Below are 24,826 nucleotides of genomic sequence, written 5' to 3'. Positions count from 1 at the left end.
TACTCTGGAATCCTATCACTTGGAAGGTAGGAACATTATAAACTTACTATGTAACATATAGGTTACATAGTGAGATCCTATCTTAATTAAGAAAAGCAGAGGGTGCTGGAGAGATGGCTCAGTGGTTAAGAGCACTGCCTGCTCTTCCAGAGGTCCTGAGTTCAAATCCCAACAACCACATGGTGGGTTGGTTCACAACCATCTGTAATGAGATCCAATGCCTTCTGCTGTGTCTAAAGACACTGTGTACTCATATACATAAAATCAATAAATAAATCTTTAAAAAAAAGAAGAAAAGCAAGGGAAGGGAGCACTGAGTTATATAAATAACTCAGCATTAGAATGCTTATCTAGTGTGTATAAGGCCATAGATTCAATCCCAGCACAGCATACAATCTCTTTTTAATGAGTGCAAGATGATAGTTATGTGATACAATTAGGTCATCATGAATGTAACTTTGTGTAAAGATTCTGAATTTGATTTTTTATGTTCTTTTTAGATAAAGGAGAGTGCTTCACAGACAAGAGATGTCCTCAAACAGCACTTTAATGATTTAAAAGGAACCCTCGGGAAGCTATTGGATGAGCGATTGGTGACCCTTTTGCAAGAAGTGGACACCATTGAACAGGAGACCATCAAACCACTAGATGACTGCCAGAAACTCATAGAGCATGGGGTCAGCACTGCAGAGGACCTGGTCCGAGAAGGTGGGACGAGGGGAGCCTGTTACATCCTTACACTCCATTGTTGCCTGGGTGATTTCTTAGGATACCAGCAGACTTCTTACCATCTGATGAGGGCCTGGGGTGTTTCTGCTTGAAATAGTTTATAATACAGAATAAGCTGTGAGGAACCCTGTCTAAGTATCATCAAAGTATTGATTGGAATCATTTGTAAAACTAAGAGTGATTGCTTCAGAAGGCTCTATGATTATGGTATCTAGTTCACAATTTTTTTTTCTCTGTGTAGCTCTGGCTGTCCTCTGACAGAGATCTGTCAGTCTCTGCATCCCCAGTGCTGAGATTAAAGGTGTACGCCACCACTGCCCTACTTTACAATTTTTTTTTGAAGGGTGTAATTTTTAAAAAAATTACATTCCATATGTGTTGTGGGGTGGGGTCACACATGCCACAGCATGTACATAGAGGTCAGAGGACAACCAACAATGTTGGTTCTAAACGTGTCCCAGGGATACAGCTCTCAGGGCAGCAGGCTTGTCACTCTATCTGCTGAGCTGTCTTACCGCCTGACCCATTACATTTTCAGTCTCTTACTCAGCTTTTGTCTGTTTACTGTTTTGTTTTGCATCCCCTATGATTGTGCAGACAGCGGTCAGTTAATCTCAGCAGTCCATTTGACTAAGCACTGGGCTTTCTGGGATGAGCCTTTGCATCTGGCTTCAGGCTTGGTTCTTATATTCCAGAAGTTAGTTTTGTTGTTGTTAAGACATGTGTAGGTCTTAGAGTGTGGATCACTATCTTTCTTCCTTGGTGTTGATCTTCCTACTTCCAGGGCAGGCACTTGCTAGGTATTTTAAATGAGAAGGTAACAGTTCTCTATGTTGGGGTTTGTAATTCATGGGAGTTATGCTGAGTAAGATCTAAAATCTTAAGAACAAAGGACTCAGGGCTGGAGAGATGGCTCATCTGTTAAGAGCACTGACTGCTCTTCCAAAGGTCCTGAGTTCAGTTCCCAGCAACCACATGGTGGCTCACAACCATCTGTAATTGTGATACGATTCACTCTTCTAGTGTGTGTCCGAAGACAGCTGCAGTGTATGTACTCATATAAATAAAAATAAATAAATCTTTAAAAAAAACCGAAGAACAAAGGGCTCTGTCTGGAGAAGTACAGGCCAGCCCTCTGTGGGAATTCCACAGAGGCTTGAAGAAATTCATCAAGCAAAGGAGAAAGCGGCCACTGTGATTGGAGCCGAAGTAACATCAGAAGTGGAGTGAATGTTTCAAGCGAGAGTTATGTAATGAGATTGGCCCAGGCCTCACAATTGCTGTGTAGCTAATTGTAATCCTCAGTGAGCCGTGTTTATCTTTTACTGACATAATAGTGCCTTTGAGAACATTCTTTTTAGCAGAACCACAGACCGTCTTCCCCTGGAGGCTGTGAATTTGGAAAAAGACCCAGAAGTAGGTCAGCACAGGGCAGGAGTGGAACACCCGTTACATTAAGGACTGTGCTTTCATTTTTGAAAATAAATCTTTTGAGACACATACTTGTTTGTCCTAGCACTAATGCTTGAGGTTTTTTTTTTTTATAGTTTGGAAATACTTTAAATTTTATATTCTTCTCTCTTCTTCCAAAGGGATAAAAGCATCTCTTTTCATGTTTTTTTAGCTTATTATTCTTTGTTTTATTTTTATAATTTTTTGCCTGCATATATGTATGTAGCATATGAATGCTTGGTGTCTGTGGAGGCCAGTTTTCCTGAAAAGGGAGTTATAAATGATTATGAACCATGTGGGTGCTAGGAAACAAACCTGGTTCTTCTCCAAGAGAACCATTTCTCCAGCCCCCCCAATTTTTTTTTCTTTAAAAAAAACAGCCTCTGGGTCTGGAGAGTTGACTCAGTGTTTTAAGAGCACTGACTACTCTTCCAGAGGTCCTGAGTTCAAATCCACATGGTGGCTCACAACCATCTGTAATGGGATCTTATGCCCTCTTCTGGTGTGTCTGAATAAATAAATAAATCTTTAAAAAAAAAAAAAAAAAGACCGAGCCTTATAACCCAGGCTGGCTTTGAACTTCCTATTAGTTGAAGGTGCCCTTGAACTTCTGATCACACTGCCTGTACCTCCCAGGTGCTAGGTTCTTTTGAAGCAGCATTCAAAGTGTGTTTTCTTTCCATAAAGAAGGTCATACTCTCTTCACAGAACTTGAGTTGGGGCTAACAAGATGGCTCATTGGGTAAAGGTACTTGTTGCCAAGTCTGATGACTTAAGTTTGATCTTGGGAACCACATGGTAGAGGGAAAGGACCAATTCCTAGAAGTCATCCTCTGACTTCCATACAAATGCCATTATGCATGCCCTCCAATCAGTAAATGGTACAGAATTTTTAAAAATCTTTTAGTAACTCCAGGATTATATGACAGTATCCTTCATCATGTAGACAGTGTAGAGGTTGGCCAATTTCTTACCCTTTGTATAGCATTCCTTCTTATCCCCTGTTGAGTAATTTCTGACCCAATTAATAGTGTGCTCTCAGGGGACTCTGTCTGCATCATTTGACTTTTTTTTTTTTATTTGAGACAGGGTCTTATTATATAGCACAGGCTTGTCTCAAACTCAGATCCTTCTGCCTCTGCTTCACACGTGCTAGGATGACAGACATGTTATTGGCATCATTTGGCTGTTTAAGATCCCATGTCCCATTGTTGCATTTAGGATAATACTTTGTTTCTATGAGAACTGACAAAGGGGAGCCAGGAATTTGGTAGCTCACCCCTGGAATCCAGCATTCAAGAGGTGGAGACAGGAATATCTTGTGATTTGAGGCTAATCTGGTCTTCATAGCAACTTTCAGGCTAGCTAAGACTATATAGTGATATTTAAAATGACAGTTAAAAGTGCTGGCCAGGTGGCTCAGTGGGTAAAGGAGCTTGGTGTCAAGCCTGTCAGCCTGAGGTAGGTTCCTGAAACTCACCTGAGGACAGAACTCACTCACTCAAGCCATCCTAGCCTGCATATGCATAGATCTTTCTCCCCAGTAAATTGATGTAAAGAAAAAACAGGAGAGGAAAAACCTTAAAGAATTGAAAAAGAGGAATAAGGAAATGTCCCTGGCCTTTTGCTCTGTATAAAAGTGGTTGTTGAACTAGATTTTCAGTTATGGAACAGAATCTTTGGTCTCTGGGAAGATTTTGCTAACCCCCCTTTCTCTGTGGCTTACCAAGTTGTTTTGAGACTTCATTGGTGTGTCGCTCGGGAAGTCCACTAGACATGAGCCGTGTTGGTTACTGGATAGTATTGGCTTCCAGATGTGACTGGGTTGTACTCAGCTAGTTTCCTTACCCTCATTTGCAGGTGAGATCGCCATTCTTGGTGGTATTGAAGAGCAGAATGATAAATTGTGGAACTTTACCAAAAAGGCCTCACACATTCAGTTGGACAGGTAACAGAGTCTGTTCCTTTTAGACTTATTTTTAAGTATTTAGAGTATTTTGCCTTCCTCCCAATTTTTCCTGTTGAAAATATTCTGACTACAGGAAATAGAGAATCTGTTTTTCAGAGTTACACTGCCCGTTATCATTACTGCGAGCGTCCGGTGGTTGTGGCTGGAATCTTTGACGTGGTATTGCTATAGATTCTTTGCGAGTCCAGTAGAGAATTGTTAAATTCTAAAACTTCCAGTGCCTGCTTTTAAAGCAGCACACGGTGAAATTGGAGCAATACGGAGAGGATTGTCATGGTTTCTGCACAAGGGGAAAAAAAAAAAAACATTTGAAAGCCTTATTAAAACCAACTCTCATTTCAGCAGACAAGATCTTTCACTATAAACTCGATAGCTGTGAGTTTATTGATGTTTTTAATTAAGGCAGGGGTCTCACTGTGTAAATAGCTCAGGCTAACCTCTGGCTTGTGACTCTCCTGTCAGACTCTGGAGTGCTGGGATTGTAAGCATGTGTACCACACCGTTTCCAGTTTGTTGTCATGCTTATGATTACTGGGGAGGAGAATCTTCATGTAGTATAAAGATGAAGGCCTCTCACAACAAAGGCTTCAGCTTCTTACTGCTGAGGCCTTCAGTGTTCTTCTAGCTTGTGGCCAGGGTAAAATCATCCTTTCCATCTTCATTGAAGCATGTCTTAAACACTTGAACTTTGTTTCCTCAGCTTACCAGAAGTGCCTTTGCTAGTTGATGTTCCCTGTTTGTCGGCTCAGTTGGACGATTCCGTTCTTAACATAGTGAAAGACCACATTTTTAAGCATGGAACAGTAGCTTCCCGCCCACCAGTACAGATTGAAGAATTAATAGAGAAACCTGGAGGCATCATAGTGAGATGGTGTAAGGTATGTACCAAATTGCAGAAGTGATTTCAACATGATGGGCCTGTGATTGGAGACTTTCATGATTGGACTTTATGATTCTTTCTTAAGAACTAATAGTATCTATAACAAATAAAGTAGTCTAATTCACAGAAAATGTGGACCAAGGTATCCTTGTATTCTTGTGGTATCAGTAAAGAGCTCAGTTTTATTTGTTTTGTGTGCTGGCAGTCAAAGCCCCTTGAAAGGATTTCTAACATCAGTGAGACAACCTAGAAACTACTTCCACATGTAATACTTAATGAGGATTTCTCCCATTCTTATTGCTGCAGAAAGCCAGAAGATAATAGTGCATTTTCAGCATCCTCATACTTGTTTCAGATTTTGGAAGTATAGGCCCCGGGCTGGAGAGATGACTCAGTGGTTAAGAGCACTGGCTGCTCTTCCAGAGGTCCTGAGTTCAATTTTCAGCAACCACATGGTGACTCACAACCATCTGTAATGAAGTCTGGTGCCCCCTTCTGGTGGTATGCAGGCATATATGCAGACAGAACATTGTATGTATATATAATAAATACATCTTTAAAAAAAAAGAGAAAGCATAGGCCTGTCCTGGAGGTGCCCACTACCAGCACTCAGGAAGTAGACACAGGTGATTTTGAGGCCAACTTAATGTATATAGTAAGTTCCAAACCAGCCAGGACTACATACTACTCTGTATCAAAACAGACAAATAGTAATGATACAAATATTTCTATAATTTCCTTACACTGGTATTGCCTAGAATTATTTTCTTTAAAAAATTATATAAATATATGTGTCAGTATGTTTATGAATATACTTTATTCATATATAACATACATTCTTTAAAAATGTATATATAAGTTACTATATTTTAATAAGAAACCATGTTCTAAGTAGCCATTGTATCTTGGCTGCTGATAAGTCATTCAAAGCCAGCATCAGCTCAGTAGGTAAAAGCACTTGCCTCCTAGCTTGGTGAGTTTGTTCCCAGGGATTCACATGTTGAAAAGAGAGAATTGATTCTCAAAAGTTGTCCCCTGACCTTCACTTGCATGTTGTGAAATATGTACAGGAATGCACGTATACGCACACGTCTGTACCAGTGCACACAAAATAGCTTCTACAAGCCCTTTCCTTAAATGATATTTTTTAAATTGAAGCCTTCGTGTAGAAGGCAGGGATAGGCGTTTGCAGGATTAAAACAGGATTCTCTCAGTACCTCCATTCTCCACTGCTGTCATCACCAAAAGCTCTAACAACAAAACCACAAGGACTCTACTTATTTCCAGGGGTTTTTTTGCTTGCTGATTGCTTTGTTGTTGTTCACTGTGAGTGTTCTTTGTGTTTCTTTGTGCACACATGTACATTTTATGCTAAAGTATACCTCACTGTAGAGTTATGTAGTGTTTTGGATCTGTATTAGGTAATGCCAGATCTTTACTCTAAATGGTTTTGTGAATTGGTTTGGAGGGAGGGCAGAGCCTTTCTACCTACAACAGGCTATCCTCAGACTCATCCCAATTTTCCTGATTCGCTTTCCCAAGTGCTTGGTGTGGATACCTTCTCACTTCACCGATACTTAGGTTTGTCAGTCTTGTGCTTTGCCCAAATGCTATCTCATGGTTTTTCTCTGTGTTTTCATAATTGGCTATTCAGACTTTTATTTCTTTCCTTTGCATTTTTTTTCCTTTAAACTTTGAATTTGAACTTGTCATATAGTTGAGGTTGGCCTAGAACTTGCTGTAGAGCTGAGACTGTGACTCAGTGGTAGAGTCTTTGCCTATGCAAGGTACTGAGTTCAATCCCTAGTACTACACACATACAAAATAAACAAACAACTCAGCGTGTGTCTTAGGCTAATTCCAGATCTGTGGTCCCTTGCCTTGTTCTTTCAAGTGCTGAGATTACAGCTATGTGCCTCTCTGTTCAGCTGTTCTTTCCCTCATCCTTTCTTTTTAAATTACATTTTTTTATTTGTGTGTATGTGTGGGCATGCATGCCATGTCACGTGCCTACGCGTCTGGAGGGCAAACCCTATAAGAGTTGGTTTTCATTCTGCCGTGTGGATCTTAGAGGTTGGACTCAGGCCTCTGGACTTTGTGTCAGGCACTCTCCTGCTGAGCCATTTTTGAAACAAAATCATCCAGAGTAGCCTTGAACTATACTCTTTAGCCTCTTCTCCACTTCCAGCTCTAGCACAGGTAATATTAAAGACACCTTTCAGTTTCTTTTTTAAAAAGGATGAAGCTGATAAGATGACTAGCAGATAAAGGCATTTGTTGTGAAGACTGACAGAGTTCAGTTCCTGGAGCCCACATGGTAGTAAGGAACTGACCCCCACACGTTGTCCTCTGACCTTACATGTGCTTTATAGTATGCATAAATATGTGCACACACACATACCACACAGAGAAGGAAGGCTCCAGACGTGGGAACCTAGCATTGGGATGCCAAGGCAGGAGGATGGTCAGTTCAAGGCCAGGCTGGGAAACAGAAAAGAAGGAAAGGAGAAGCAACTGGGTGTGATAATGCAGACCTATAATCCTAGCCCTCCGGAAGTTGAGGCAGGAAGATCACCATGAATTCAAGGGCAGCCCGGGCTTCATAGAGTGAGACCCGGTCTCAGGTAAAATGAAATGAAAGGAAAGGAAATACTGATAGCACATTGCTTGTGTCTTCCTCCAGAATGTTCAATATCACCCTGTTCAGCACATGAACCTGTGTGTTGGTCTAGATGTCCCTGTTCTGTGGATTTTACGTAACTTAAAAATCCTCCACAGGTGGATGATGACTTTACAGCCCAAGACTACAGGCTTCAGTTCCGTAAATGTCCTGCAAATCCTTTTGAAGACGTGTATGTAGGCTCTGAAATGGAATTCATAGTGTTGCACATAGACCCCAATGTTGATTATCAGTTCAGAGTCTGCGCCCGAGGAGACGGCCGGCAGGAGTGGAGTCCTTGGAGTGTTCCCCAGACAGGTCACTCCACACTGGTGCCTCATGGTATGTATGTCTTACCCTGTCACACTGGAAGCTCAATGGGTTGAAGGAATGCTTACCATCTGTGCTGAGAGTCGCAACTGTTTTTCCTAAGGATAATCCTGAATTGAGAGCACATGGAAACTGCCTTAGATCGTTTGTGGAAATGGTTTTCATTGGATCTGTGTAGTGGGTTGGCCTTTGAATTCACAGTTGAGTATCACCTAAAACCACACACTGAAAACAGTGCCTAGAACACTGCCTTTTCTAGACCCTCATAAAAGTCTTATAAACTTAAAGTTGGTTTGCCTCCCCCATTATTGAATAGAGGACATACCCCTTTTTTCTTTTTCCTAGGAGAGTTAGGGTTTTGCTGTGTTGCCCAACATTACCTTGAACTCAAGAAGTCTCATTGCAGCTTCCCATATAGCTGGGCTACAACCACGTGTCACATGAGTGTCTATATACTTAGTAGTTTTGTTTTGTTTTCCTTTATTTAAAGATATATTCAACTAGAGAGATGGCTTGGCAGTTAAGAGCTCTTCCAGAGGTCCTGAGTTCAAATCCCAGCATCTACATGGTAGCTCACACCATCTGTAATGGGAACTGATGCCCTCCTCTGGTGTGTTTGAAGACAACTACATATACATAAAATAAATACATAAATTTTTTAGAGATATATTTATTTGTGTATGTGTGTGTATGTGTTCACATGTTTGCTGTTTTATGGAAGCCACTGTAGCTGTAGATAATCATAAGCTGACTGAAAGAGGGTGTTGGGAACTGAACTTTGGTCCTCTAAAGTGTTCTTCACGGCTAAGTCATCTCTCCAGATGTTTTATTTATTTATTTTTAATATGGTGCTGTGGATTGAACTCAGATGCTTTTTTTTTTAATTGGTTATTTTATTTATTTACATTTCAAATGTTATCCCCCTTTCCAGTTTCCCCTCCACAGACCTCCTATCCCATCCTCCCTCCAATCAGACCCCTTTATGTACTAATAAATACATGTTCTATTATAGAGCCTTTCTCTACCCCTTATTAACTCATTCGTATTCAGAGTGGCATAACCTTAAACTCTTTTTTTTTTTAATTTTTTATTCACCCCCCCAACCTTAAAATCTTAAATTTGAACATACCTTTTTTTTCAGATAGAAGCTAACTATCATTTAATTTTTAAAACAGTACAGGAATTCACTAAAATCTTTTTTTTTTGTAATTTGTGGGTCTAAGCCCAATTCCTGGTTACTAAATCTTTATTAAAGTTAGGCAAGACCCCTCTAAGTAGTTACTTTCACTCAATTCTATTTAATGCGTCTGTATTCAGTATGTCCTTGAAAAGATTGTTACAATTCTGTTTTTTGAAAGAGTGGACGGCTGGCTTTGAGGGATACAGTCTGAGCAGTCGAAGGAATATGGCCCTCCGGAACGATGCCGAGTCCTCGGGTGTTCTCTACTCCAGCGCTCCAACCTACTTCTGTGGGCAGACGCTGACATTCAGGCAAGTAGATTGGGAAATGCCTGACGTGCCTCTGGCTATGAAATGGAGGGGGTGGGGTGTGCATGAGTCTGAGCTTGACACACCCCAGCTTTCCATCGCTTACAGCGTCAGTCTGGCAATGGTCTTGTTTTGTGTTGTTTTGTTGAAACAGGTCTCACTATGTAACCCTGGCTGGCCTGGAACTTGCAAAGACCAGGCTGGGCTCAAACGCAGAAATCTGCTTGCCTCTTTTTCCCAAGTGCTAGAATTAAAGGTGTGCCCCACCACACCTGACTTTTGACAAGGCTTTAGAAATTTTTCTGTTTCAGTCCTCTGTGTCTGTGGGGTTCTGTATAAAGGCTGGGTGCTTGGTTTGTCTCTTTTGATCTGGTCAGCAGGGATGAACAGAATGCCCCATAAATGTGTTTTAAAAGTCAGAGGCATGGTGGTGCAAACCTGTCACTCCACAACTCAGGAGATGGGGGAATTCAAGATGGCCTCAGCACAGAGCAAGTCCAGCATTGGCTGTATAAGACCCTGTGTATATCACAGTGCACACTGCTTGGAGGCCAAGAATTATTCCCTTGTCTCTGAAGAGCAGCTCACTATTGTGAACACGTCGTGTGTGCAGTTCTCTGTAGAACACAACTGAAAGAAGTCTTTCCGACTGTCAGTTTTCCTTCCCCTGCTTTTCTAGACAGGAAATCAGGAAACACTTTCTTGTTAGCCCAGCAGTGTGTTCTATGGTCGTATTTCTAAAGAGCTCTTTGTTGAAAACCAAAGCCCAGATGTTTTGTTTTGTTTTGTTTTTGTCTAAGCCCAGTTTTGATTTGAGTGACTGAACATCTGCCTGGTTTTACCTTGCTTACTTCAGTGTGGAGGATCTCCTCTTAGTTTTGAGTCTCAAGATTATTGAATATTTTTATTTCTTTAAAAATGCTTTTTATTGGGCTGGATAGATGGCTCAGTGGTTAAGAGCACTGACTGCTCTTCCAGAGGTCCTGAGTTCAATTCCCAGCAACCACAGGGTTGTTCATAGCCATCTGTAATGGGATCTGATGCCCTCTTCTGGTATATCTGAAGACAGTGACAGTGTACTCATATAAACAAAATAATTTTTAAAAACGTTCTTAATTATGGGACTAGGGAAATGTCTCAGTATCTAAGAACATTGCCTGCTTTTTCTAGAGTTTCTAAGTTTAATTCCCAGCAACCGCATGGATGGCTCACAATGACTTGTAATTAATCTGATGCTCTTTTCTAGTGTGTGTTGACAGGGTGCTTATATACTTAAAAGAAAAAAATTGCTTTTTGCCCCCATCTACTGCGAGAATGAAGACCATTCTCAGCAATCAGACAGTCGACATTCCAGATAATGTCAAAATCACTCTGAAGGGGCGCACTGTCATTGTGAAGGGCCTCAGGGGAACTCTGCAAAGGGATGTCAATCACATCAATGTAGAGCTGAGTCTTCTTGGGAAGAAAAAGAAGAGGCTCTGTGTTGACAAATGGTGGGGTAACAGAAAGGAGCTGGCCACTGTCAGAACCATCTGCAGTCATGTTCAGAACATGATCAAGGGTGTTACTCTGGGCTTCCGTATAAAACGAGGTCTGTGGATGCTCACTTCCCCATCAACGTCGTTATTCAGGAGAATGGGTCTTTGGTTGAAATCCAAAATTTCTTGGGTGAAAAATACATCCGCAGGGTTCTGATGAGGACAGGTGTTGCTTGTTCGATCTCTCAAACCCAGAAGGATGAATTAATCCTTGAAGGAAATGATATTGAACTTGTTTCAAATTCAGTGGCTCTGATTCAGCAAGCTACAACAGTTAAAAACAAGGATATCAGAAAGTTTTTGGATGGCATCTGTGTCTGAGAAGGGAATCATGCAGCAGGCTGATGAGTGAGACCTCAGTTTCCTGGCTCCAGAAACAAGACCCTGATCACAAGTACAATTTGAGGGCAATAAAAAAAATTTAGATATTAAAAAAATAAAATAAAAAGAAACAAATAATCCTTTTAAAAATGTTTTTAATTATATGCGTGGGTATTATGGGACACAGACTTGCAGGAGTGGATTCTCTCTTTCCACCACGTAGGTCCTTGATTTCAAATCCCATTCTGGGTTTGTAGCCAATGTCTTCATCTGAACTCGAGCATTTCACCACCTCACGTGGTAGGGATTCTTTCTGTTCTGTTTCCTTGTGTGAGGCATGGGAGAACATCTGGAAGTTTTGTCTGAGCCAGTGTTGCAATTTCCCTCCAGCCATCATTTGAACTGACCCCACTGTTAGGATGTATTCATGCTTTGTCTTACATTTGACACTTCCTCTTACCATTAAGTCATAAAGAAAGAATGGTTGAGTCACCAGAAGAATGCCAAGAGAGGAGAAAAATGAGTCTGTCAGCCTTCCACTTGTTCAATAAACACTTGAGATGGGCTCACAGAAGAGGGCTGTCCTGCTCACTCCAGTGCTGTAGCCGTGACAGGTCAGCTCCGTTTCTGTGGGTTCATGCTAGCCATTATGGTGGCAGTGTTTTCTCCATCCCTAACAGTGCTAGCCGAGGACCAAATCATTGATACTTGTGCCTCTCAGGAACATGGAAATAATTCTGTATCTAATTTAGGCAGAACTTGAAACCCAAAATCTACTTATGCCCCATGTACTGAGTTTTCTATATTAACATACTCCTGTGTCTTTGTGTATAGAAATACCTTCATTAGTGAAATTACCTTCTACAACCTGTTAGATGCTGGCCAGTGAGCTCAAATAAGAATAATGATAAATAAATAATTGTAGTTGCTATCTAAATGGTGCTTACTCTATGCCAAGTACTAGTGCACATGGTTTCATGTACCCAAGCTACGTAGACATGCATTGCACCCAGGGAAATGGGCGACCTTCACCACAGGCCATCGCATCTTCTTTGTGTTTTTTGTGAGGAAGTGAGTGTGGTTCTCTCTAATGTGGAGGCCACAGTCCTGCCGCTGCCTTCTTAGTTCTTTAATGTTGGTGTTGATGCCGTAGCTGCACGTCAGGCCTTGGTGTGTGAAGCGTTTGTTCTTCCACAGGGCTGCCCCTTCCCTTCTGATTTTAGTGTCTTCCTCTCTATATTTCTTGATCCTAATGTGGTCTTATGGTTTAGATTCCCTCTGTGGATCCAAAGGAATGTTTGGTTGATGGCTTACATACTTGGCAGTGATCTAGATTGATCAGATCCCACTCAGATCCCACTGCCTGCTGTCTGCTGACTGGGCTGACGGCAGGCGCAGTCAAACTGTTCTCTGTCTCCCAGAGAAGCCTCACTTGGGCCACTGGCAGGGTGATTAAGGGAAAGCTCAGTCTCAGGTAGACTTTGCATGGCTGTCATTGAATGTGGACTAGGAATTTTCTACCCTTGTTCAAAGGCAGCACCAGTTAAAGCACAAGGTAATTGGGAGGGGCAGATGAGGCTCTACTTAAGGACCTCCTCTTAGGCAGCGGCCCACTCCCAGGCACTCCTCTGCTGTGGCTTCTGGATGGCTTGCAGGTATGGCCAGACTTCTGGCATCGTGACTTGCTTAGTGTTGTCATCTAGAAAATGTGCACTTAAGGACTGAGCAGTGCCATTATAGAGGGTGCGGTACCAAAATCTTTTTTTTTTTTTTTCAAAGTCAAAATATTTTAAGTAAGCCTGCGATTTTGTGTCGGGATGAATTCATAATTATCCTTGGCTGCAGGTGGGCTGTGGGCCACAGCTTCGCTGTGCTTGGTAGAGCCTCTGAAACAGTGAAGCCTTGACTCTGGCTGAATGCTTAGCCTCTCTGCCTTGGTGCCCAAGTCTTCAGTTTACCTCTTAGTTACATGGCTTTGCGCAGGTGCCCCCTCAGGCCAGAGGTGTTGGTCCCCAGAGCTGCAGATACATGCTCCTAACCCTTATTAATTTTTAAGCTATATGTTAACCTCTTTCCTGTCACCCGTTTCTTAGTTTGTTTTGTCATGTTAAGATCAGGTCTAGTGTGTCCCAGGCTGGCCTCAAACTCACCATAAAGCCAAGAACGGTGGCCTTGCCTCCCCCTCCCTACTGCAGAGACTGAGCATGCCTGCACACTCCTTTTATGCTGAGCTACCAAACCAGGCCTCGCCACCTGAGGGCTTTTTTTAAAGCAGCCCCCACCCCATAGCCTTTCTTAGTTCTTGAAGCCTTGGGGATGAGCTGCTCGTCTTCCCTCTTCAAGCTAAGAAACGAGCAGCTGGGATCATCATGTCAGGCCTCCAGTATTGGAAGTGTAGTTACTCCGGGCTCTGTGCTTGTAGCACTGTCGCCTCTGTCTTGTGTCACGGTTTGCCTTCTGTTGCTGTGATAAAACAATGACCAAGAGCAGTGTGGGAAGACCAGTTTATTGCGTCTTACAGGCCACAGTCCTCACTGAGGGAAGCTAGGGCAGGAGGTCAGAGGAACATGCAGTCTGGAACTGAAGCAGAGAAGATAGAGGAAGGCTACTAACTGCCTTTCTCTGACTTGCTTCACTACCTTTCTTGCGTGTGCCCCACACCACCTGCTTAGGAATGGTACATCTCACAGTGGGCTGGGCCCTCCTACGTCAGTCACAACTTAAAAAATCAAAATCACTTGTGTTTTGAAACAAGTTCTCACTATGGTGCCCTGGCTGGGTTAGAATTTAATATGTGCCCATCCGGGTCTTGAATTTGCAGCAACTGCCACACCCAGTGGTTAATAGCTGTGACATATGTCCCATTCCCCATCCCCAGGGCCCCATCATAAGGGTCTTACTTTGAATTCACTGTGTATTCCAGGCTGACTTCAAATTTTCAGCAATTCTGTTTTTGCCTCCTTGGTGCCAAGATTACATGTGTCACGTACTTGGCTTGTTTTATTTATTATTATTGCATATGTGTGTACAGACATATACATATGTATGATTTGCATGCGTGCCTATGAATGTAGGTACACTTGTAGCATGCATTGAAGGGCAGATGACAACTCGCAGCTTCCACAGTGTGAGTTCTGTGGATCAAGCTCAGGTTGTCAGATTTGTGTCACAAGCATTTTACCCACCAAACCTTGTCTCAGTCCCTGGTTTTTTTGTTTCTGAGACTGTCTTGTTATGTATCCCAGGCTGACCTTGGACTCTCCTAACTACTAGGATTACAAGCATTCACCTATGAGCTGGGCAGTGGTGGTACATCCCTTTAATCTCAGGACTCCAGAGGCAAAGGTAGCTCAACCTCTGAGTTTGAGGCCAGTCTGGTCTATAGAACAAGCAGCCAGGGCTACACAGAGAAACCCTCTCTCTGTCTTGGGGGGAAAAAACAAAACAACTCTGCACCAACCATGTCTGGCTTTTTTTTCTGTCAGTACTGAGAAACCCAGGCCTTTCGTATGCAGGCAAGGCCTCTGCCACTGAGCTACACCCTTACCATGTTTCCTTTCATTAAATATTAACAGTGCTCTTTTTGAATGATTTTAAGCTCAAGGAGACCCTTATTTTCTGTACAGAGTTCATCTCTGCCATTACCAGGTATATTTTGTTAGCTTCTTCTATTCAAAAAGTAGTCTAGGCTGGGTACACTCAGTGGTATTGTGCGCAGTTAACATACGGAAGACTACGTCCCATCCCCAGCAAACAACATACACAAAACCAACAGCACAATTCAACATTTCCTAGAAAAGCCTGTGGAGAAGCTGCCATGGGGGTATTTTTTATATAGGGGCAGGATGTGTACCTTGGTAGGCTACCCTTGCTCCAGTCGATGGCCCCATACACAGGCAGCATTAATTGCATCCTGGGATATAAGAGAAAAGAAAAGCCTGAAGTGAGAGGGGGCATGTTGGAGGGTAGTGTTGGGAGGAGCTGGAGGCAGAAAGGAAGATGGATATTACTAAAGTATATTTTAGTCTTAAATGACACTTTAAAAGATACATAAAAACACTAGTTTTTAAAAGTTGGTGTCTGAGTGAGGCACAGCATATATAATGATCCCTCCAAGCACCAGAGAGGCTAGGGTAGGAGGATCGTGACTTCAAGGTCATCTTAGGCTCCAGAAGCAAGACCTTGTCTCAACACAACACCGCAATGAAGTGAATTTGTTTTTAACTAGTATCTTTGAATCTTGTCTGGTCCTCCATATGCTGTGTGGAGAGACACTGCATAGTCCCAGGGAGAGTGCAGCTAGGCTAGGGCTTTGTGGTTTTGCTACAAGGGAACCTGTAGAGAGGTACAGCAGTCCTGTGAAGCAGGCTCAAATTACAGATATGGGTAATGTCACCCAGAGGAATTCTCCTTCACACACTCTATTATAGCGTGGGTGAGATAAGCTGAGAACCTGCCAGGAGTCCCTCCCTGGCTTTTAATTTGTGTGCACGGGTAGGATTGCACGAAGTCAGTGGACATTCCTGCCTTGGGTGTTCAGGCATAGTCCTGGTTATGACAGAACTAATAGGCTTTCTTCTCTGTTTCTTAGATATCACTTTTCTAAAATGGAAAGCCAGTTCTCTTGATTGACTGCAGTTGTTGTTTGTTTCTATGTGAACCACATCAGCGCATCGATCTCTTCTCACTCTGGGTCTGCTGCACTGGGGATCGTAGGGAATGCGGGGTTAAGAAAAAGAGGAAATGCCGGGCGTGGCATCTTATATCTAGTACTCGAGAGGGTGAAGCAGGAAGATAACCAAAAATTCAAAGCCAGGGAGGCTACATAGTAAGTTTCAAGTCATCTTGGGCTACAGATTGAGACCCTATCTTTAAAAAGAACCATAAAATGCCTCGTGGTATTGGTGCATGCTTTTAATCCCAGCACTCAGGAAGCAAAGGCAGGCAGATCTCTTTAAGTTCTCTGCCAGCCTGGTCTACAGAATGAGTTCCAGGACAGCCAGGGCTACACAGAGAAACCCTGTCTCAGGAAAGAAAAATCAAGCTAGCAGCTGTAAAGATGGTCTGTGGGTAAAGTGCTTGCCACATAAGTGTAAAAACCTCAGTTTGAATTCCCAGGATACACATGAAAACCAGACATGTATGAGTCTCTGTAATCCCAGGGTCCTAGTTAGGGTGACTGCTATGGTAACCAAAAGCAACATGGGGAGGAACGGGTTTATCTCACTCACAGTTCCATCGAACAGTTCACCATCAAAAGCTGTGAGGGCAGGAACTCAAGCAGGGCAGGAACCTGGAGGCAGGAGCCAGGGAGAGGTACTGATTAACTGGCTTAAGTGAAGACTACCAGCCCAGATATGGCATCACCACCCTAAAGACAGATATTCTGGAGGCATTTTCTCAAATGAGGCTCCCTCCTTTTAGTTAACTCTAGCTTATATCAAGGTGACATAAAACTAGCCAACATACCCTGTGTCCATGTGAGGAGAAGGGGGTGGCAGAGACAGTAGAGTCCCTGGAAGGTTTCAGGCCAGCTAGCCTGCTACACACACACACACACACACACACACACACACATGCACTCACGCATGCACAGACTCAAACAAGCTAGGAGGCGTATTACTCAGTATTGGCTGAGTGGCACTAGGACTCCTAACATCTGAGCAGACTAAGAAGCAGAAAGCAGGAAATGTTGGAGTTTTCAAAATTTCTTCACTTAACTGCCTTTTAAATTAGGACTGAGGTCATGCCAAACACGAAGACCCCCCCCCCCTTATTTAAATCTTAGAAGTACTCTTACTAAAAGTGATGTGGGTTTGTTTTGTTATTGTTTTGCTTTTTTTTTTTTTTTTTTTTTTAATTCTGAGACTGTGTCTCTAAATGTAGAGCTGGCTGTCCTGGAACTCAATATGTAGCGGAGGCTGGCGACAAGGTCAGAGATCTGCCTGCCTCTATGTACCTCCTACCTGCCCCTCTGAATTTTGGATTACAGATGTGGGCTCCTGCATCTGGCTTCCTGGGAGATTTAAAATCCAGTCAAGTTGACAACATTAAACATCACTGAACAGATGCTGGGTTTGGGGGTTTTTTTTCACCTTTGTTTTTAATTTAAGTTTTTTTTTCTTTTTTTTAAACATGTATATGAGTGTTTGTGTCTGGGTTCTATGTGAGAACAATTTCCGTGGAGGCCAGAAGAGGGCATTGGATCCCTGGAACTAGAGTCACAGAAGTTTGTGGTCTGCCATGTGGGTGCTGGAAATTGCACTTGGGACCTCTGGAAGAGCAGTCAGCCGGTTCTCTAACTACTGAGTCATCTTCCTGGACTCTAAGAGATATGTTATGTAAAACACATGATTCTATTTAAAGCTGCATCGAAGTTCTTAGTCATTAGCTACTATTTGAAAAATGCTAGTTGGGATAAAATTGGTCCTTTAAACATAGTGACTGTTAGGGATGTTTTATTTATTTATTTGTTCGGGTTTTTATTTGTTTATTGAGACAGGGTTTCTCTATTTAACCCTTGCTGTCCTGGAACTTACTCTTTAAAGCAGGCTGGCCTAGAACTCAGAGATGCACTTTTTTCAGTCTCCCAAGTGCCAGGATTAAATATGTGCACCACCGGCTGGAGAGATGGCTCAGTGGTTAAGAGCACCGACTTCTCTTCCAGAGGTCCTGAGTTCAATTTCCAGCAACTGCATGGTGGCTCACAACCATCTGTAATGAGATGCCCTCTTCTGGTGTGTCTGAAGACAACTGCAGTGTACTCATACACATAAAATAAATAAACAAATCTTAAGAAAAAAAAAGATGTGCACCATCACACTCAGCTAGCATGCTCTTAAGATTTATTTATTTTTCATTTATGTATGTGTGTATGTGTCTGTGTGAGTATGTGTTATGTGTGTGCAAGTGACTGAGGAGACCAGAAAGTGCTGGGTCTCTTGAAACTGAGTTACAGGTGGTTGAGCCACTTGATGTGGGTGCTTATAGTGAGAATTCCAGAATTTTGGTCTATTAAAAAACAGGGGGCTGGAGAGATGGCTCTTTAGAGATTCTGAGTTCAATTCCCAGCAACTACATGGTGGCTCACAACCATCTGTAATGAAATCTGATGCCCTCTTCTGGTGTGTCTGAAGACAGCTACAGTGGACTCACAGTGGACTCATATAAATAAATAAATCTTTAAAACAAACAGACAAAAAAAAAAAAAAAAAAAAAACCCACAGGAATAGGGGCTGGAGATGGCTCAGCGGTTAAGAACACTAACTGCTCTCTTCCAGAGGTCCTGAGTTTAATTCCCAGCAACCATATTGTTGCTCACAACTGTCTGAAGACAGTTACAGTGTACTCATAAATTTAAAAAAAAAACAGAAATATTATGAGTATTTTTTTAAATTCCAGGTGTGGGATATGGGGCTGCATTTGGCTGTGTGCAGCAGCTGTGATCTGCCTTGTGCTAGTAATATGGGGTGAAAGGGAGGGGCAGATAAAGAATGGGGAAAATACCTACAAAGTAGCAAAGGCCAGCTACAAGCAAAGAAGGAACAAGAAAGAAATTAGATTCACAGATATTTATCTTCCCCTCTCTAGTCCCCCTCTATCCTTCTTTCTCTCCTAGCTAGTGACAGGGAGTGAAACCAAGGGGATAAAGGGCGGGGGGAAAATGAAGAATCCACAGAGTAGCAAAGATCACCTACAAGTGCTAGGTGCTGAACTCCTGTCCCCTGAAAGAGCAGCATGTACCCCTAACCACTGAACCATCCTGCCCATCTCATGCCACATTTGAAAAGAAAGACAAAATGACCTTTCTACTTCAATTGCAGAGTTGAGACTGTGGGGCAGCCAGACAGAAGAGACAGCATAGGAGTGTGTGCAGAAAAGCAGAGTGGCCATGAGTCTCTGCAGCGGGACCAAGCCGTGTGTGTCAGCACGAACGGTAAGACATGCATGACTGCACCCTTAAAACAGACCACTAGCAGGAGCTGCCCCGAAAGCCTCCTCCTTAAGGTCTGAGCACTGGTACCAGAAGGCACCTCAAGCCCACAAAGGAGGGACTGAACCAGCAATCCTCCCCACACACGGACTACTTAGGGCTGTGAGCTGGCTCCGCAGTAAAGCACTGCCATGCAGATCCCGAAACCTGGAGCCCACATGGTGAAAGGAGAGAACCAACTCCTGAGTTGTCCTGAGGCTTGCACATGTGTGCCACAGCACGTACAAGCCACATTTACATACACATCACACACATGAAGTAACTCAAGAGTTTTAGCTCCTTGTTCCATAGTATTGGTGTTTTCAACCTCACTTCCCAAATCCAGACGTGGCCGGCACACACCTCTAATCCTCACATGTGGGAGTTGGAGGCCAATCTGGGATGATTTTGTTTTCCTCCATCTTTGGGGGAATAAAAGACAGAAATCACTCCTAAGCCGATGGTTAATTTTCTGTGGCACAAAGTAAAACGTTAGAGCAAGATTCCTGAATGTCACATGGGAGGCCGTGTAGCTGTTGAGGGCTGACAGAAAAGGTTTTTCCTTCCATGTTCTTCTCATGGAGACTTGCACCAGAATTCTCAAGTGTGATTAAAGTCTTATTTTTGCTTCACCTGTGGGAGTGGGGGGTAATGTTTATTTAAATTCATTATCTATACACAGTCTTCTGGAGTCTTCTTTTTCTGGACTAAGGAGGTGGCCTTCAGTCATGTGGAAGCCATTTAATTCTCTCACTGTGAAGTGACTGACTTTAACGTTTTAGGTGCAGTCTTTGTCAATGGAAAAGAAATGACCAATCAGCTGCCTGCAGTTACCTCTGGCTCTACTGTTACGTTCGACATTGAAGCTGTGACTCTAGGAACATCTAACGGCAGTGAAGGCGGGAACGCCAAGCTCCGGGTGACCATCAGCTCCAGTAATAGGGAGGTGGTGTTTGACTGGCTGCTTGAGCAGCCCTGTGGCTCTCTGTACTTTGGATGCTCCTTTTTCTACCCTGGATGGAAAGTGCTGGTGTTTTAGCATTTGGAGGGCTTGGCTTTGGTGTGAGGGTTTGCTGTTTCTGTCCTTGGTTTAGTTGTATCTGGCTTTGAAAAGGTGAGCTTACCTCGCTGTCCACCAAGAATTGGAAGTGTTGCTGGTTCACCTTGTAAGATTTCAGTAAGAAGTAAGCTGAACGGCGTGGATAAAACCATAGCTCAGTTTTGTTTTTAGTACAAATACTAAACTAGCCTTAAAAGTCTGCATACTTTCTTCCACTGTTCTTCCTAAAGTTGGTTGTTAGAACAGAAAATGTCACAGTGAATCTTCATCAAGACAGAAGGCCAGAAGTAAACAACAGAAGGCAGCGAGATGCCAGGCCTCTGCAGAGCTTGTCCAGTCCTGCGTGTGTGCCCCTCTCTCCCTCCCTCCCCAGGGAGTGTGCCGACTTCACTCCTGCGCTCAGTACACGCAGGGTCTGAAAAGTTTAGTGAATTCTGCATTTTTACAGTGTCTGAGCAAGCATCTGTGATAGCCAGTGTTAGCATCTTTTCTTCTTACTGGCAGCGTGACACAAGAGAGGGCAGAAGGTCGGCATTCCTCAAGGTGAAGCCACTTATGGAAGAACACAGCAGTGTTAGCCATGTCCCATGTGCATCCTGCCTCAGCCGTGCACATGACCTGTGCCGAGTGTCGTCAGTGTAATGTCAGGCTGAGAAATGGTCTTTTAGTGGACCAAAGAAATAAAGGACAAATACTTGACCTATTTTTTTTTTAAACTTAAAGTTCTGTAGAATATTTATTTGACTTACTTAATATGTAAAAAAAAAATTGTGGTCTTGTTATACCAGCGTACAGATAATTTTAATGTGAATTTTTGTTTGTTTTTACCAATAGTAAAAAAAAAAAAAGTGGAAAAGCAAGTGTGATATTTTTGTAAGATAATTTATTTGGGGATTCATGTTCCCTTTTCGACAATCATGACTTTCCTCCTCCTGTTTTATGTATAAGTGCTCTTTCTCATGTTAATAGCGGTTCAAGAATAGGTGCCTTATCCAGCCTTCTGAAAATAAAATAAAAATGAAAAGTTAACAGTATGTATTTTGTGTTTTTTTTTTTAAATGAGTATTATGAATCCAATTTTATATTTTTTTATTAGAAATAAAATAGAACAAATAAGGTTTGTTGTGGCTCCAGGCATTTTTCTTAGCTATTATTAAAACTTGTAAAAGGCTGCTTATGAGTTCTGTTCACATTCTGTATCTCACCTCATACCAAGCACAGTGCCTTACACATAATACACATTATAATATTTAATTGAGTGAATGGAGATGGGGTATTTTCTCTGCACAGCTTCATTTGTGTGGGTTTTGTTTGTTTGTGGTCTCTATGTAGCCCTGGCTAGTCTGGAACTCAATGTGTAGAGTAGGCTGGCCTATTTAGAAATCCTCCTGGCTTGATTCTTTGCCCCCCAGCCTCCTTTCTTCCCATTAGTTTGTCTGAGAAAGAATTTCTCTATGTAGCCCTAGCTGTCTTGGAACTCTCTCCATAAACCTGGCTAGCCTGGACCTCAGAGAGATCTGCATGCCTCTGCCTTCATCTATGGGCCATCTTACCAGCCTCTCCAGATGATGAATTAACATGAAGGACACCAGTCAAGCAGATTGGTCATCCTAGAGAGACACTGAGCTGTGAAATGAGCCGGTAACAGTAGGGAATCTGTAACTAACAGACATATAGAAAGGGCTTGGTGACAGATGTGAACTCGGACACAGAAGAGGTTCTAGTTTGCTTCTGTCTTGGGGAGGAAGCAACTTTGATCACGATCAAAAGCAACTTGGGGTGGGAAAGGTTTATTTGGCCTGTGGCTTTCAGTCAGTTATGTAGGGAAGCCAAGGCAAGGACTGAAAGCAGGAGCTTGACAAAGAAACCATGGAAGCATGGAAGAATGCTGCCTTTGGCTTGCTTGCCCTGGACTTAGCCACCTTTCTTATACAGCCTAGGACTTCCTCCAGGGCTTCACAGCTCATAGTAGGATGGGCCCTCCTTCATTAGTCATGACCAAGAAAATGCTGGTAGGTGTGCCCCCAGGAGTCAGTTCCTCTGCTGTGATCCCCTCTTCCCGGGCTTAGGAATTGATGGAAATTGTCCAGAGGATCAAGTTGGCTTTATAACCTGGCTGACTGATGGCTTCAAACTGGAGCAGTCGTAGTCCAGTCTGTTCTCACTCACATACACATTAGTTGTACTTCTTTAAGGAGGGCATCAGCAAAATACAGTGAGTTTGAAAAACTCTGGGCCAAGTGTGGTGGTGCACCACCTCCAGCATTAGAACTTAGAGGCCATCCTGTTCTACATAGAAAAATTTACTATCTTCTCTGGGCTTCTTGTTTCTGGTAGTTGTTCTGTATGAACAAGAGGGTTTTCTGTGAATGTACCCTTGTCTTCATTCTCTATGTACCTAGCTCTTTATACTTAGTGAGTTTGTCTTTACAGATCTTGGTATATTCATTCAGTGAGCTAAAATGCTCTAGATCGATTCCAAGGAGTTTGTCCTGATTATTTGCAGCTTCTCATATCTCAGCATCTCACAGAGAGAACAGCTAGTCAGGCCCAGTGGTATACAGCTTTGATCCCAGCACTAGTGAGACATGAGTTTGAGACCAACCTGGTCTACAGAGAGTTCCAGGATAGTCAGGGTGTCATAGTTAGACCCTGTTGTAAAAGGAAGAGGAGGAGATAAGGTATGGGGTATAGCTTCATTGCTAGAGTACTTGCCTTGGCATCCATAAAGTCCTGAGTTTGATCCCCAGTACTTCATAAAACAGCATGACCAGAACAAGCCTGTAATCCCAGCACTCAGTTAAACGAAGGCAGAAGGTCATTTGGGGGAACATTCTTAGGAGTGTTACAAGAAAGAAGCAAACCTGGAATACAGCCCTATCTGGCCAGGATAAGAGAGGTCAAAAAAAAAAAAGCCTTGCCACTAAGCCTGGCTGGCACCCTATGTTCTGTCCAAGAAACACGTAGGACAGAATTTACCCTTCTGACCTCTACACATGTAGATATACACAAATAAATGAAATAGAGCAGCTACATAGACATAAAATTATATAGGTAACACTAGAAGGCTGTGTGGCAGGGAATTCCCATCACAAATCTAAGTTGGTAGAGAGAAACCACAAATACTGCAAGCCCTGTGTCTCCACAGGAAGAGGAAATTAAAGATGAGCAGACATGAGAACAGGAGGAACCCCAAATCGTCAGATGCTCCCTGGAAAGTACCATGAAGACGTTTGGAAATAATAGTAAAATTTGGGGGATTTCCCATCAGTCCTGATTGAGCATGAGGCCCCGATGTGTGTCTGCAGTGCTCTGGTTGCCCAGAGCTGGCTGTGGTTGTACACCTATATGGCGGAAGTCAATGGCAAGGGAATCTGGAATTTCTGCCCAACACAGGGTGAATTAGTGAGGCCCCTTCTCAAAACATAAAGGGACTAGTAAAGTGGCTCTACTTAAGAGCACTTTAAATTGCTCTTCCAGAAGACAAGACTTCAGTTTTCCCCCAGGCAAGGCAGTTAGCTCACAATGAACAGTAACTCCTGCTCTAGGAGATCCAGTGCCCTCTTCTGGCCAGTGTGGGTATCTGCATTCACAAGTGCTGATTCACAAACACACAAAAGAAAACAAGAAAGCAGGCTACCCTACCCATAGCTTCAGGGACTTATCAGGATATAGAACTCAGAAAAGCTGCTATTGTGTTGAGGAGATAGCTTGCTGAGGGATGACCTGATTTCAGATTTCCAGAACTTATGTAAAAGCGTGTTATCCAGGACTCCTCCATGTCAGCCTGTCCTGTATACTCAGTAGAGAAAGGAGACACGTCCCTAGCAAGGTGTATGGTGGGACTGACACTCATGTCCTCTGACCTCCACGTTCACACAAGTGTGTGCGCATACATGCTTTCACTCTACACACACATCGAAAAGCTGCTAAAGTCTTGGTTACCATGACTACAGCAAATCAAATCTGAAAGAAAGCAAGACTGAATGTCTTTGAGATGCCACAATTAGGCTGAGTGCTTCTTTCCCTTGACCCTTAAGTTTCTATTAAGATATCTTTAGGGCTAGAGTTGGCTCAGCAGTTTAGAGCACCGGCTGCAGACCAGGCTCATTGAGCCTCTTATACATTGGAGGGTGATGTGTAACATGAGCCCTAGGGGAGGCCATCTAGCTTCTTCCATGTGTTTCTGTGGCCACGAGCCTCCAGTCATTTTGTGCCTGTACATGGTTGGTGCTCACATTTATTTACATAAGCATGTGCGCCTGGGTCTGCTTACCCATGTACCATATATCTGTGGAGGCCAGAGCAGTAAGGAAGTTTCACTTTTCCAGGCTCAGCAGCAAACACTCACTGAGCCATCTGTCTCTAAGGGATTTAAGATACACCCAGATAATCTCCAAACTGCTTAATTTTTTACTTTTTTTTTGT

The 24,826-nt window shown here is 42.9% G+C and overlaps 1 protein-coding gene and 1 pseudogene across 3 annotated transcripts in view; both read left to right on the top strand.

Annotated features, from left to right (window-relative positions):
- Positions 1-21,365, top strand: part of CRLF3 (cytokine receptor like factor 3) — a gene marked incomplete at its 5' end in the record, with an annotated part of 35,164 nt that extends 13,799 nt beyond the window's left edge. The window contains 7 exons of one of the 2 annotated variants that reach the window (XM_080922905.1): positions 501-708; positions 4,042-4,129; positions 4,851-5,028; positions 7,809-8,031; positions 9,378-9,510; positions 19,190-19,302; positions 20,121-21,365. In XM_080922905.1, coding sequence (XP_080779031.1) covers positions 501-708; positions 4,042-4,129; positions 4,851-5,028; positions 7,809-8,031; positions 9,378-9,510; positions 19,190-19,302; positions 20,121-20,377 — 1,200 coding nt within the window. In that variant the 3' untranslated portion in view covers positions 20,378-21,365. The remainder of the gene's footprint in view (positions 1-500; positions 709-4,041; positions 4,130-4,850; positions 5,029-7,808; positions 8,032-9,377; positions 9,511-19,189; positions 19,303-20,120) is intronic. The other variant, XM_080922906.1, reaches the window with a different exon arrangement.
- LOC308425865 (large ribosomal subunit protein uL6-like) lies at positions 10,816-11,397 on the top strand (annotated as a pseudogene). The gene has a single exon. The product of its transcript is annotated as a large ribosomal subunit protein uL6-like (transcript).
- Positions 21,366-24,826: the final 3,461 nt, after the last annotated feature.

The sequence above is a fragment of the Micromys minutus genome, assembly GCF_963924665.1.
Source record: "Micromys minutus genome assembly, chromosome: 10".
NCBI lineage: Eukaryota > Metazoa > Chordata > Mammalia > Rodentia > Muridae > Micromys > Micromys minutus.
Note: the sequence above shows the minus strand (reverse complement) of the source record. Positions and strands in the feature narration are given on the sequence as shown.